Consider the following 13,309-nt stretch of genomic DNA (forward strand, 5'->3'; position numbering starts at 1 on the left):
GGTATCTGCTCTCAAAGAGACAACAGAAATGCAATGACAACTTTTGGAACTTTTTGTAAGCTAACAGCAATGCTTTCACTTTATTTCACGACAATTTTTTAACACTTACCTCCTTCAATAAAGCTTTTTCCTCCAAACAAGAGTACAGAAATATCTTCCTAAAACAAACTCTCAGGTCACACTCTTAACTTACAGTACTGTAAAAGTTCTGTTATCTACTGGTGGGGATCTAGTAACATTTAGCTTTTCTTTAAAATACATACTTCTGTAAAGCAATTACACAGTATCTATGACAAAACAAGTATAAAGTAGAGAGAAATTATCTCTCTTTGAAAGAATGAAAAGCATGGCTGGTAACAATGAATACTGGCTGCCAAAACACAGTATAAACAGTGAATGTTTAGAGGATGAAAAAGGGAGAAAGGAATAAACGTGGAGAAGGATTTTGTGTTATTAAGTCACTCACATACTGCCATGCACAAAGCCTTGAGAATCCCAGACCAGGTGAGATTTACCAGATTTACTCTGTGCAGCAGTTTCCTCACCTCTATCTCACTGTCTTTTTCACACCTCAAAGCAATGGTAACTTCTTCAATTTTCTCTGCTAAGCTCCCATCACCAGGTCCGCTCTGAGAGTTTTCTTCAAGATGTTGAATTGCAGCTTCTTTACTTTTCAAAGACAGATTCAGTTGCTCTATAAGTCTAAAATTGTAAGATTTTTCATGTTAATCTTGCACGATCTACCAGCAATTCCACAGTTATTGCAGTACATCTTGCAGGCAGCTCTCCTACCTGAAGACTCCAGACAATACTTGTAGAACCTTTCTTTCCACAACCCACCCTCCTCCAGAGAAGCTAGAAAAGCTGCCATTCACTTGAAGCAAGCAACAAACACATTTGAGCTATCTGCAAAGCACTCATTTTTCTTTTCCTCCAAAACTATTTTAAACATAAATGCTTAAAGCTTCAACATTTTGTTTCCATTACCCTATACACAAAAGCTTATCAATGCATTCCACTTCTAGCACACATCACTACATACCATCATGAAGGGGTCCCTCAAGTACCATCACTTCTATTTGTGGCTAAAGTTGATCCTAGTTCCACACAACCTCCTCAAAATTAAGCCATGGCCACTTCCATCAGTCAGATACACATCTCAGCACCTCCAGTCTTGATTAATTAAAATCAATGCTACCATCTTTTGACAGACGCAAGGGTTATACCTGAAAACTTTCTGGCATAAGATGCCAGCTGTGATCTTAGTGTTTTGCAACCCAGATGGCGAAAGGATCTTTTTAATACAGCACGAACTCCCTATGTGCTACTTTCAGATCAGTTTGAAGTGTTGCATGTTAGTACTTTGTTCACTTCAAGGAATCAAATGCCTTCCTCCATCAGCACTGTTTTTCCGATTCTGCAAATGCTCAGACATGTCAGCATAGAGTGACAGGGGATCCTGCCAGTACAGATCACCAGAAGAGCTCCTTACTCCACACAGCCTTTATTTCAGTGATTCAGTACTGACAATTTCTTCCCACACTTGAAGCACTGTTTTCACACAAGCTTTAGAGCTGGAAACTGAAGTACATTGGAAAGGGATTGCTTTTGTAACACACTCCTTCAGCTTGTATCACTCAGGAGAGCAACCGTGTACCCATGGAGGTCTAAGAGACTGAAAGAGGACAGGGAAAATAAAGGCAAAGGGAAGAAGACTGCCTAACAGCCAAGTTACAATCACTGCAGCATCACTTAATGTGCAGTAAGAACGATTTCATCAGATTATGATACTGCAGGAGTTCAGATCGGCAGTTTTCAATCTGCACGTTCACATAAAAGCTGGCTGACAAACACTACAAACTTCACTTTGGTCCTACTGTACCATTAAATTAATAAATGAAAGCCTCAGGCCAACATATCTTACCATTACCAGGGCAGACCAATTATGCAGTGACTCAGCAGCTAACTTCAGGGTTCAGTGAGAAAAGGACAGGAAAGGATACTCCAAAGCATTAGTAATTATAACATTCTTCTCATGTCCTCCCCAGGCTTACATACCCAAGTTACAGAAGCTTTACTGGGTTAACAAGATTTTATCCTAAATATATTTAAAAACTAAAATCAGTCCTCCAAGCGTTGAGATCTGACTGTACACATCTCCCTGCCTGAAGAACAACTCGAGCATCTTTTCAACTACCTGCCAAACTAAGCCAAACCAACGCTTTGCAAAGCATAATCAAAGCCATACAGCTCACATTTTCCTTTTCTCATTAGATTTTACCAACCTCAATAGATACACCAAGACTGAAGTGCATGTAAGCACTATGAAAACTGCAAGCGAACACAGACATAAGAGTGCATCTCTATTTAAGCAATGGCTCAAAAGCAGGAAGTAGAAGACAAGAAAGCAGTCACAAAAAGGCTTTAAAGCAGGACACCATGTCACATGCACATTGATTCTTTTACACTTTCAGACATCTTTTAAAGATTTTGCTGTCATGCAACATGTAAACCGGTCACTGAACTCATTTACAAGCTGATAGGATATCTAGTAACACTCATCTATCTCAGGAAAGGATCAAATCATTACAGTCTGTACCCATGCTGACTCTTTGCACTTCAACAGTAAAAGAACTTTCATCTGGTTAGAAATATCACCAGCAAGTGTCCTGACCTGTCCTTCTCAGTTCCTGCAATCATATCCAGATCCTTTGCAGGAGCGTTTGCAAGTGAAGAAAGTTTCTGCTCAGCAACAATTCTCAATGCTTTCTCCTTCTCTGCCATTGCAATGGCTTTCTCCACCTCCTCTTGGGCAGCTTTAAGATTCTGTAGTTAAAATAATTTAAAAAAAAAAAAAAAAACAAAAAAACACAACATTTTGATGCCTATAGGAACAAAATGCTCACAGAAGTTTTTCATGCACTGATAAATTATCTCAAGCAAATCACTTTGCAAACACTCCTTGAAAATACAGACACGAAAAGTTCAGGTTAATCAATTTGCTGTGGTACATAAAGATGGGAAGCTCATTTCAAAGTAGAAATCAAATTCCCTACCCAACAGCAGAAATAGAAACAGAAGTGCCCCCGTGCTATTGCTTTAGATTTAGCTATGATAATTTGCTTTAAAATAATTTGATTCTACCCCACTATCCTCCCACCACCGTAAGAAACAGACAGAAATTAAAGGAGGTTTTATTCAATCAGGGATAAAAATCAATATTCACAGCCTCACTGTAGCTGACTGGAACTCCAAGATGATTGATTAAGCATTGATAGAGCACAAATCAAGTTTCCTTTGGACAGCAACAGAAATAGAGGAAACACCCAGACGTTCCCCAGCCCAGTGAGCTGGATCACTAGAAGTTGACTGGAACAAAAAGCCACCAACAAAACAAAAATGCACAAAAGCAACCTGTCACATACTGCATAACATTTGTTTCAGATCTTCATTTTTCTGTGGTAAGCTTCCCTGCTGTGCTCGCTGAGTTTTGCTTTCTATGATCTATCAGCCTCCCTGAAGCCTAACAAGTAACCCCCTCCCCTCCAAAGATGATCTCTTGAGGAATGGGGTGTGAAGAAAAAGCCCTTCTCCACTAGAATTCACTGCTCCTCTCCCCTCCCCATCAGCATTCATCTTTCAGAGAAAAACTCCAATGGAAATTCACACCTGGATCTGTGTACCTATACAGCATTACATGAGCAAGAGACTAACACTGCTCTGCAGTATTTACATTCACCAGCATAATAAAATTCATGTCAGAGGCCAACCCCTACCTTCAGGCTACAGAAAATACTATAGCACTGTGAGTTAATATCTGCTACTCTACAGGCCAGATTTAGGAAACGCCAGTCTGATCAATCATTTTGTTTTACAATCAGTAGTTTGGGATATTTTCTACCTCAGCAATCGCACAAGGAATGCTTTGAGAAACCCCAGTTCTGCTAAAGAAAAGGTTGTGGTGAATCCCCACAGCTCAGCTCTGAAGGAGCTCACTGCTTAATCCATAGAAAATAGCATTATGAGCCTGCTACACTATCTTCTATGACCAAATCGTTCTTTAGAGACTGAAAAGCAAACACTGGAGCTTAACCTTGCCCTATTTATTTACTCACAAAAGAGCACCAGATCTCTATTCTCTCAAAAGATACAGTTACATAATCCTTTACCTAAGTATACGCACTCAATGATGCAAAACAACTATGAATTTATTTATAGAGCTTAAATATTTCCAGCCAGCACAGGCCATTCAATATCTGATTTGTTCTTTACAAGGAAGAGAAGTCTCCTTGCTTCTGAGGAAGCATGTTATTCATACGGAGACAATTCTTTTCCTCGTGGTGCCTATACACTACAAAACAAGAAAAACACGAAGCAATTCCCCTGTTAAGATATCAGCAATGGCTCAGAAATAAATACAGGAGTAAACTGTGTCAGTTACACAACAGGAGCTCCTACAGAGTGGTTTCAGCTATTTACAAAGCTGAGACCTTACCAGAACAAGTGTCCAAAATGCAGACCCTCTTCCTCTAAACAGATATGGCAGCTCTGGAAACAAAGCTGCTTCACTGGAACTCAAGACTTAAAGGTCTGTTATGAACATATCCAAACAGCATCCAAAGGTAGGAATTTCCTGAAGAATTGCTATCCTCCTGTTCAGTGCTTTAAGAGTAGCTAATGGTACTTTCCCTTTCACTGTTTGTTTTGGTTTTCCCCTCTTTTCTTTTCCTCTTGCATTTGCACTAGCTATTTCCCCATGAAAGCTGAAGCAATTTTGAAAATACAGACCTATCACAGTATCAAATCTGAGATAACAGTACAAAGCACAGATTCCTAACTACTCATTCCATTTTAGGCACTCACCTCCTCCAGAAGGTTTATTCTGCCAGTCAAGATTGCTTCCATTTCTTGTAACTTTCTTTGTGCCTCCTCTTTCACACGCTGTATTTCAGCATCACCACCCTGGGCCAGGCTTTCAACTGCTTTTCTGAAAGGCCATAATATATAATAGAAATCCCATTGCATATCAAAGTAAAAAACGTTTTAGTGAAAGCAGCTGATAGATTACAAAGAAGTTCCTTCTACTTTATCTGAACCTGCTTGTCACTGTAAGGTGAAAATACAAACATCTACACAGCACGTAACAACTTTGGTGGTACAGTCTCTGCTTGATGTACAGCAATGAGAGCTCCACACAAGCCTTGTCGCAATGAATAAGCATACAAAGAAAAATAGTTACTATTTCCTGCATATTTTTAAAGCTTTCAAGTATAGTACCAAGCCTTCAATATAGCTGTATTACCTACAAGCAACAGCACTGGAATAAACTGAAGACACGTAGCTGCAGATACCTCTCCTAATCACTTCTTTAGTAATTAGTAATTCCTTACCAGCTCCTTCTTCTCTCATACTTCCTCACTAAGCAAAGGATGAGCACTTGTTTATGATTTCACTCTAAATTCCATGTTCTATTATGAACTCATGCAAGGTTCCATTCAAAGTCCAATGAAACTTTCTTACAGCTACAAATGGAAATTTATCAAGTCTGCAGGATCTACTTGGAACTCCAAACTACTGAAAGAAGTAATTAGTAGCAACTCAACGCTCAATGCCACGTAATGTCAGCCACAGAGAAAATTCCATTGCAACTGAGGCCTGCGTAGCAGTCATTCGCTATCACTGCCAGCTTGGATTCGTTTTGAAACTGCTATCTAGAAGGAAACAGCTCTACAGGGAGTTATTATCCGAGCTATGCTAACGCTAGTAGGAATGCTAACCCATTCTCTACTAAGGAGCTGCATTTATCTGAAAAAGAATATTAACTTCATCCCACAAGTTACTCTGTGACATCATTGTGTGTAAGAACTAAAATGTCAATCCGGCATCACAAGGGACAATTTCTGGAAAAACTTTAAAACACGGAACACTGAAATGCTACTTTGCACTCTTCATGTTCCAGAAGCAACAGGAAAAACACATACAAACAGACACAAGACCTCAGAAGTCTTAAACAACACTCAGTTTTAATATACTGGTACTCACGAGGCCTTGATGAGGAGTTTCTCTCTCTCCTGCAGATCACGCTTCAGACTTTCTATCTCAACTTTCAGCTCAATGTTCTAGAACATAAGAATGAAAGCATCTGCAGAGAACTCAGGGGTCACCATATGGGTAAGTTAATGTCACCGTATAGATTACTTTTGCTTGGAACAGCAAATAAAGTATCACTGGGATAAGGCCAGCATAGCAATTTCAGCTTATGAAAGCACATTTTACAAGGGCCAAGCATTTAGGACCACTGTATTCAAGCAAGTCTATGCACACGTGTATGCTGAGCTACAGTGGGATGTGGTGCAAATCAACTTGGGAGTTACTAGAGCTTGGAAGCTATAATTTCTAGTGATTTTCTTTTTAAAATCTGGTTATACCAATTATTGAGGCTTTTAATCATTTTAAAATGATTTTCTTACAGCCTGGGAAAACACATCATACAAGAATCCTTGGCACACAAGCTGACAGAATTTTCAATACATCAGCCATTACAAGACAAGCATACAGTAGAAGACCAGAATAGACCAATTAACAATATTCAGTTGAAACCATGACCTAGCTAGGCAGCTATGCACTTAACTACTGTGACAACCACCAAAAAAACCCTAAATTTTCCATTCCATTACAGAGGAGACTAAATACCACTGCATTACCAAAATGAATGCCTTGTAGAATGCAGACAAAAAAGTGCTTGTCCCACGGATGCATAGACTCAAATCCTTCTTCAAACTTAAATAAGAAAGCCAAACCTCACCTTCTCCTCTATAAACTTAGATAGGAACCAAACAGATGAATTCCTGATTGAGAGGTACGTAGAGCAATAATTCAAGAAGCTATACACAACCCAAACACAACTTCATCTACATGCTTCAGAGGAAACTGCTCCGTGTAGACTGGAAAGTTTGCCCCTTTGATAAGCAGGCTGCCACAGAGCTGGTGAAATACCATTAAAGAACTGCTAGAAAGGAAGCAGACTCCTCCAGTGAACAATCAGAGGGCAGAATAAGATAGTAATACTGAGAGTTCCAGCTGAGAGATTCAGAAGTAAAACAGGCAGCTTTCCCATTAAACAAACTCTCCAGAGATACATAATGATCTTACGATATTCTAAGCACATACAATTTTGTACATGTCTTCTGTGGGACCATCAAACTTCTGCTGTATTCGCATTTCCTGGAAGTATATACGAAGCTTCAGGTTGAAGTTCTCTTTTTTCAGATCAGAGATTTGCTGTGAAAGAAAGAAAAGGAGCCAACTACATCATGAGTTTCAAATCAGCGAAAACAAACAGCAAGAACTGCATCCACTTGGTTTTGCTCTCCACTGTGAAAGACAATTACTGGGATGGAATCCAACCAACATGGTGAGCCATGCATGCGTGTGCATACATGTTTATTTTTAGTCCTTAAAGCTCTGATACATTGGCACTGAAATCATAATTATAGAAGAGTATTGTTTAATAAGCACTGCATGCTGTCATATAGTGCTCTTTACAATACTCCTTCTCTAAGTACTAAAACATTGTCTGGCTTTATAAGAGAAACCAAGAGAATGTGTTTAGACTAAAAAAAAGAACTTTTTTCCCCACTCTGCAGAGTTTAAGCAAAATCTGAAAAGGTGTGTTGAAATAGAAGTATTTCCTCAGCAAAAGCATGGGATGGGAACATCATTCATGGGAGGAAAAGCCACAGGCACACAAGGCAGCAGAGCCAAATCAACTACCAATAAAATCTTTATGCACCCCTGTAAGTTTCACAGCACAATTCTTTGGGAAAAAGGCCTCTGATACATGTCCTTCAGGACTTATGATTTTTGCACTAGTAGGAGCAGTAACATAGTTGATGGTTTCATTAAAAAGAGTTTCCCTCTGAAATGGTTTAAGAGGCCAAGCATAAAACATTCATTCAAATAAGCCTCGTGACCCCTGTCAGATGCTCTCAGCAAAAGGAAATCTAATATGCTACAGAGCTCCTAATAAAACATTTATGTAGGCTTTTCCAGAACAGTATAGCACCACTTGTAAAAATTATTACCAATGCAATTTTTATAATACTCAGCTTGTGTAAGCCTAGGAATACTCTTTTCTGTAACTCCTCTCACCACTTGCACTCACAATCTCTTCCAGTGTAGCAATCTCTGCCTAGCAAGGGGCCCTTTATTATTCACAAGCAAGCATCACCCAAGCAACCAGAAATCCAGAGGACTGTAACAGCTCTGTGGCCCATCCACACATCCTGCAGAAGCTGTCTTCAGTAGCAGCAGCAATGCACTCACAACTCCTTCCCTCCTTTTTGTATCCCTACGCTTCCAACCCAAAGACCACAAACAGCAACACGAACTGTAAGCGTAGAAGCGGTGACCGCTTACAGCATGACACCTCCTGAGGATCACAAGGCACCTTGAGGAACTGGAAGGAGTATTCAGGAGCATTCGGATGGATGTGAGCGTTCTGATTCACCTCACAGAGCACAATGCTCTCAGCGCTGCTCGAAACTGAAGCCCTTATTTGGAATGAACAAAATTTAATGATTTCTTCAGGGAAGCAAGGCTGTAGAGTTGTCTTTCACATTTTACTCAGCTTTGCTCCCAAAAATTGAGCCCTATTCACAACGAGTCACAGCACACCTTGCAGTTCTGTTTTTAAAGCCATCAGAAAATTATTCAGAAAAAGCCCAAACATCAAAGACTGAAGTTATAAGAGCTGGACTTCTGCTACACTTCATACTTTCAGTACCGATCTGAGCTAAAAAAAAACAACAAACAACAACCAAACAAAACCAATTTCAGATCTCAGTGTTCCTTAACTCTATTCTCATGTATTTCTGTGGCAACAGAATTAAACCAAAGAGCTTAAGCACACTTTCTGCAGAAGGCAAGCAAACATACTGTACCATTAGAAATGAAGAAGTGAAATAAGTTCCCTCTGACATTCAGTTCCCCCGAGCAAAGTGAATTCGAGCAGGCAACAATTAAAAGTTATAGCTTAATAAAAAGCAACCTATAAAATATGAACAAGTTCACATCGCAAAGGAACCTTCATGGCAACTCTCCTGCCTTCCTTCTGCATTTACAGACCCACTCTTCATGCCTTCATACATTTTCATGTCCGTACTTAAGAACAAAAGAGGAGAAACAGTAAAGACTTCACGAAAACAGAGGAAAATGTCATACACTGCATGGAAAATTACACACCACAGACACCATGGTAGCAAATACCACTTCCCCAGCTCAGCTCAGCTCCTCTCCAAGTCTGCACAGAGCCATTTTTATGCAAAGCAGCATCTGTCAACAGGAGCTGTGGTTTCACAGCACCGTTTTTGCCAGCAGAGGCCATTTTACAAGACAGCACAATTCTGAATGGGTTTAGAAAGGCAATAACAATAAATATATAAAAATAAAGCCACCCACAAAAATACAAACGAAGAACCACATACAGACAATTACTAAGTACCCTGACTTGCTACCAATAACTCTACTCACGAGCATCTAATAAATCATAACAAGGTCCTCAAATAATGAAGTCTTTCATTTTTGTCCATGTAATTGCATTCAAAGTCACTGGTGTTTTCCCCTTCTCGATGACACATCATAAACACCTCCAGGATTATCTGCCTTTCTTCGTCCCCTATCTCCAGAAAGAGATAAAAGAGACCTTTCACACATAGGTCCACCCACTGTCCCCTTCAAGGGTCACCACATCCATCCTGGTCTCTCCAAACCTCAAGGCAAGTTCTTCCATTCTTTCCTTCCAAGTTCTTTCCCACTCTTCCTTCATTTTCTTCTCACATCCTGAGCAAGCAGCATAGCTCAAAGATCAGCAAATGAACATATGTATATACACACATCTCCAGGCAGGAGCTATCAGGAATTGTATCTGCCTTTAACATGTTAACTCAGATTTGTTTTACGGCAGGATAAGAGCAGGCTTATGATGTCAATCCAAGCACATCTAACGGCTCCTGGATGCTAATAAACAGTACAAGGACAAAAGAGTGAGCGCTCCCTTTCTCACATTTAGCCTTCCAGCTACCTGCAATCTCAAAAACAGGAGCAGCAGAAACCCCGGTGTGCTCCATTATCCTTCATTAGATTCTTCTGCCAGTACTTTAAGAGATTTTTGAGCATTCTGGTACTGTAAGCAACCACAAAGACCTCCAAGAAATCCCACAGCTTAGCTGAACACAAGGGGTCTGTACACACCACAAAGGCCTTTCCTCTTCCATATGAGGCCCAGGCTGACATAGCTCATCTCTAACACACCTCAGCAATACAGACCATGGTAAAAGGCACGATGCCAATTCTTCTGCCTGCTCCAAAAGGAAAACAGAACTTCTCCATCACACATAACCAACAACAGATTCTTCCTTCTACATTTTCTCCTGTGAAAATGCTGCTGAGAGCAAACCATTTGCAGAATGTATATTTTAGACTCAGATCTCATGCATGTCATAGTAAAAGACTTTAAGCACATACTAATGCCAAAGCAGAGTCCTACCCCAGATAATATTCCAAAATAAAAGCGAAATAGAAACAGTAACAAATGTTATTTACTGAGACTTTCCAAAGCAAGCCCTAACTTCTAAACAAAGGGCACAGCTCTCTCCTCAGAGGAAAATAAGAAAAACTGAAAGAGTTCAGAAGAAAGGCCCATTTCAGACTTAGCAGTGCTACTAAGGGTAACAGGCAGTAAGAAGCACACTAAAAACCACCAAGACTTGACACATCCTGAAGATAGCAAGCCACAAAGTTGTGCAGCAATCATAAAAACTTGAGCTAAACACAAAAAATTCTACGGAAGTGTTGTCCTGCTCTACCCAAACAGACATCACTCAGCAGCCGTAAACAATTAGCTCGTAACTTAAACAGTTTACTCAATGCAGTTGACACTTCAAAAGCATCTGATGATTTCCTCTGTATTCCAGCAAGCACCAAAACCAGCTTTATCTACAGCATTGTCACAATGATAGAAGACCTTTTACAACAAAAAGCTTGTACATAAATGTACAAAATACCATGCAACAGTCAGTGAACACAAAATCCTACGCAGGTATAAATGAAGATAAGTTTGATGCTTCCTTGAAATACAAGGAATCAACTGCAGACTTGCAAACTATGCTCTCATATTTCCGGTGATTGCATCTACTTCTGAGCAGATGGTGCCAATTTCTGTTTCGCAACTTAAGAGCAGCAGCTGGCTAGTCTGCCTTGCAGCAATATTTTGCCTTTGGTTCTAAAGGCAGAGAGATGGAAGCTGACAGCACAAATACCTACAGATCACACCTGTGACATAAGCAAAGCACCCAATCCATAGCCAGCATATCAGAATTACCTTAGACATAACTCCGTCACTAAGTCTTACATTAAAAGCCTGCTTACATTTTCATAGTCCTTCATGGTCCGAGCTCTGATTGGTGAGACTGTGTCTTCTGCCACATCTGGTAAACCTGGACATTGAAGAGACAGAATGAGTTCAGACAGGGGAATCCAAGATAGGTTTCACTCTGGAAACACTGAGTTTTAGTATTACCTTCCAGTCACAGTCAGGATTTCTTTCTGCTCCCAATACCTGGTCTATCTCTGAATTTTGAACTTTTAAATCAAGAGGTACATCAAAGTTAAGCTGTACAAGAGGCACTTCTAAACACAAGCCTTCAGAGCATCTGCAACAGGCTTCAGTATCAGAATGAAGTCCTATTAAGCTATTAGAAGTTGGAAACGACCAGCATCAGTATTCCTAAAGCATAATGCCTTCTAAGCACGTATGTATTTAAACTGCTTGCATGCATGCATGTTCTGCAACAACTGTATTTAACAGGGCTGCGTAACCATTCCATTCAAAGCTCCCATGAGAGTAAACTTAATGAAAATAGCAAGAATGTATACAGCTCATAGCACTCGGGTTATCCGAAGTACAAAGAGGCATCTGTGGCCTTAGGCTAACACCCACGTGAATTCAAACACTTCATTGAAGTACATTCAAAGTCATTGTGTAACCAGTCTTTAAAGCATCCCAGGCAATACCAGCAAACTGTTTTTAACTCTTTGACATTGTTAACAATCACAAAACTGCATTCCTCGAGCCCAGGCTGAGCACGGTCACATTATTTGGCAGCAGTAGCATCATTGCTTGCTTCTGGCAGCCAGGAGGTCCTGGTGAGCCTGGCTCCGTCTGCATTCCCCGCTTCTGCGCAACGAGGTGAGCCGGGTTACAGCGCTGGATGCAGGCGGGAACAAAGGCAAATCAGAAACACGCGCCGTAGGCTCGCGGAGCAGAACAAAGAACAGCTTGACCAGCAATTCTTCTCAATGTAACACCTTCCAGCCATTTTATCTCAAAAGAAGCTTTATTCCGTTCCTGCCAGCCAGCCTGAAGGATGCCGAACATAACGACACCTCGTCATTTAGAAAAACAGATCTAACTACAGCTTCTGTTCAGCACAGGGGGAAAGTTCTCAAGGTGGGAGCAGATAAAGCGTGAGGCGCCGAGTCCATCCCTGGCATTCAGACAGAAGGGAGCCGGGCAGCCTCACACACAGGCAGCGCGCAGCGCCCGTCACCTCCCCCAACCCGCCGGGACCCGCAGCCCACGCGCAGCGCCCGCCGCCCCGCCTCACCTCGGCAGCCGGCCGGCTCGAGCTGCGGGCCCTCGCGGGAGATGTCTGGCAGCGCGGAGACACTGCAGAGAAAGCACGGCGCTAAGAAGGCCCGACACGCACCACGGGGGGCGGCGGGCCGGTTCCTCAGCCCGAGCCGGTTACCTCGGCTCCGCGTACCCTGAGAACCGCTCGCCTACCTGCCCTCGAAGCCCACCGGCAGCGTTACGTCTTCCCCTGGTAGAGAATCCATACCGCCCGCAGCCAGCCACGGCTCCGGCGCCTTTGTGCGTAGCTTTGGCGGCTCCGCTGGAATTCAAACGGCCGCAACCGCTTCCGCCATCTTTGCGTCGACGGAGATGAAGCCGCTGAAGGCAGCGCGGAGGAGGGCGGGGGGGGGAAGGGCACAATGGGAACGAAAGGGGAGGCGCCATCTTTGTTGTGGGTACTGGCAGGAGGCGGGCGAGCGGGCGCCATGTTGGTCGAGGGCAGAGCGGGGCGGTGACTGCCAGCTGGGCGCGAGAGGAGAGCGGTAGGCGCCATCTTGAGTGAGGGAAGAAGCAGCGACGGACAGAGCCGCCATCTTTTTAAAGCAGACAGAGAGGCGGTGACCGCGGGCCGTCGTCTTTACTGAGGTCACAGCGTCAGACTTTGAGAGTGAAATA

At 42.0% G+C, this 13,309-nt stretch overlaps 1 protein-coding gene across 4 annotated transcripts in view; it reads right to left on the bottom strand.

Moving 5' to 3' along the window:
• CDK5RAP2 (CDK5 regulatory subunit associated protein 2) overlaps positions 1-13,041 on the bottom strand; it is a 72,609-nt gene extending 59,568 nt beyond the window's left edge. For 2 of the 4 annotated variants that reach the window (XM_052667416.1, XM_052667413.1), the window contains exons 1-8: positions 12,845-13,041; positions 12,666-12,727; positions 11,428-11,495; positions 7,171-7,281; positions 6,043-6,119; positions 4,864-4,987; positions 2,675-2,826; positions 546-702 (exon numbers count right to left, since the gene is read on the bottom strand). In XM_052667416.1, the coding sequence (XP_052523376.1) occupies positions 546-702; positions 2,675-2,826; positions 4,864-4,987; positions 6,043-6,119; positions 7,171-7,281; positions 11,428-11,495; positions 12,666-12,727; positions 12,845-12,897 (804 nt within the window). In that variant the 5' untranslated portion in view covers positions 12,898-13,041. The remainder of the gene's footprint in view (positions 1-545; positions 703-2,674; positions 2,827-4,863; positions 4,988-6,042; positions 6,120-7,170; positions 7,282-11,427; positions 11,496-12,665; positions 12,728-12,844) is intronic. The other 2 variants (XM_052667414.1, XM_052667415.1) reach the window with 2 other exon arrangements.
• Positions 13,042-13,309: the final 268 nt, after the last annotated feature.

The sequence above is a fragment of the Tympanuchus pallidicinctus genome, unplaced genomic scaffold, assembly GCF_026119805.1.
Source record: "Tympanuchus pallidicinctus isolate F22 unplaced genomic scaffold, pur_lepc_1.0 scaffold8, whole genome shotgun sequence".
NCBI lineage: Eukaryota > Metazoa > Chordata > Aves > Galliformes > Phasianidae > Tympanuchus > Tympanuchus pallidicinctus.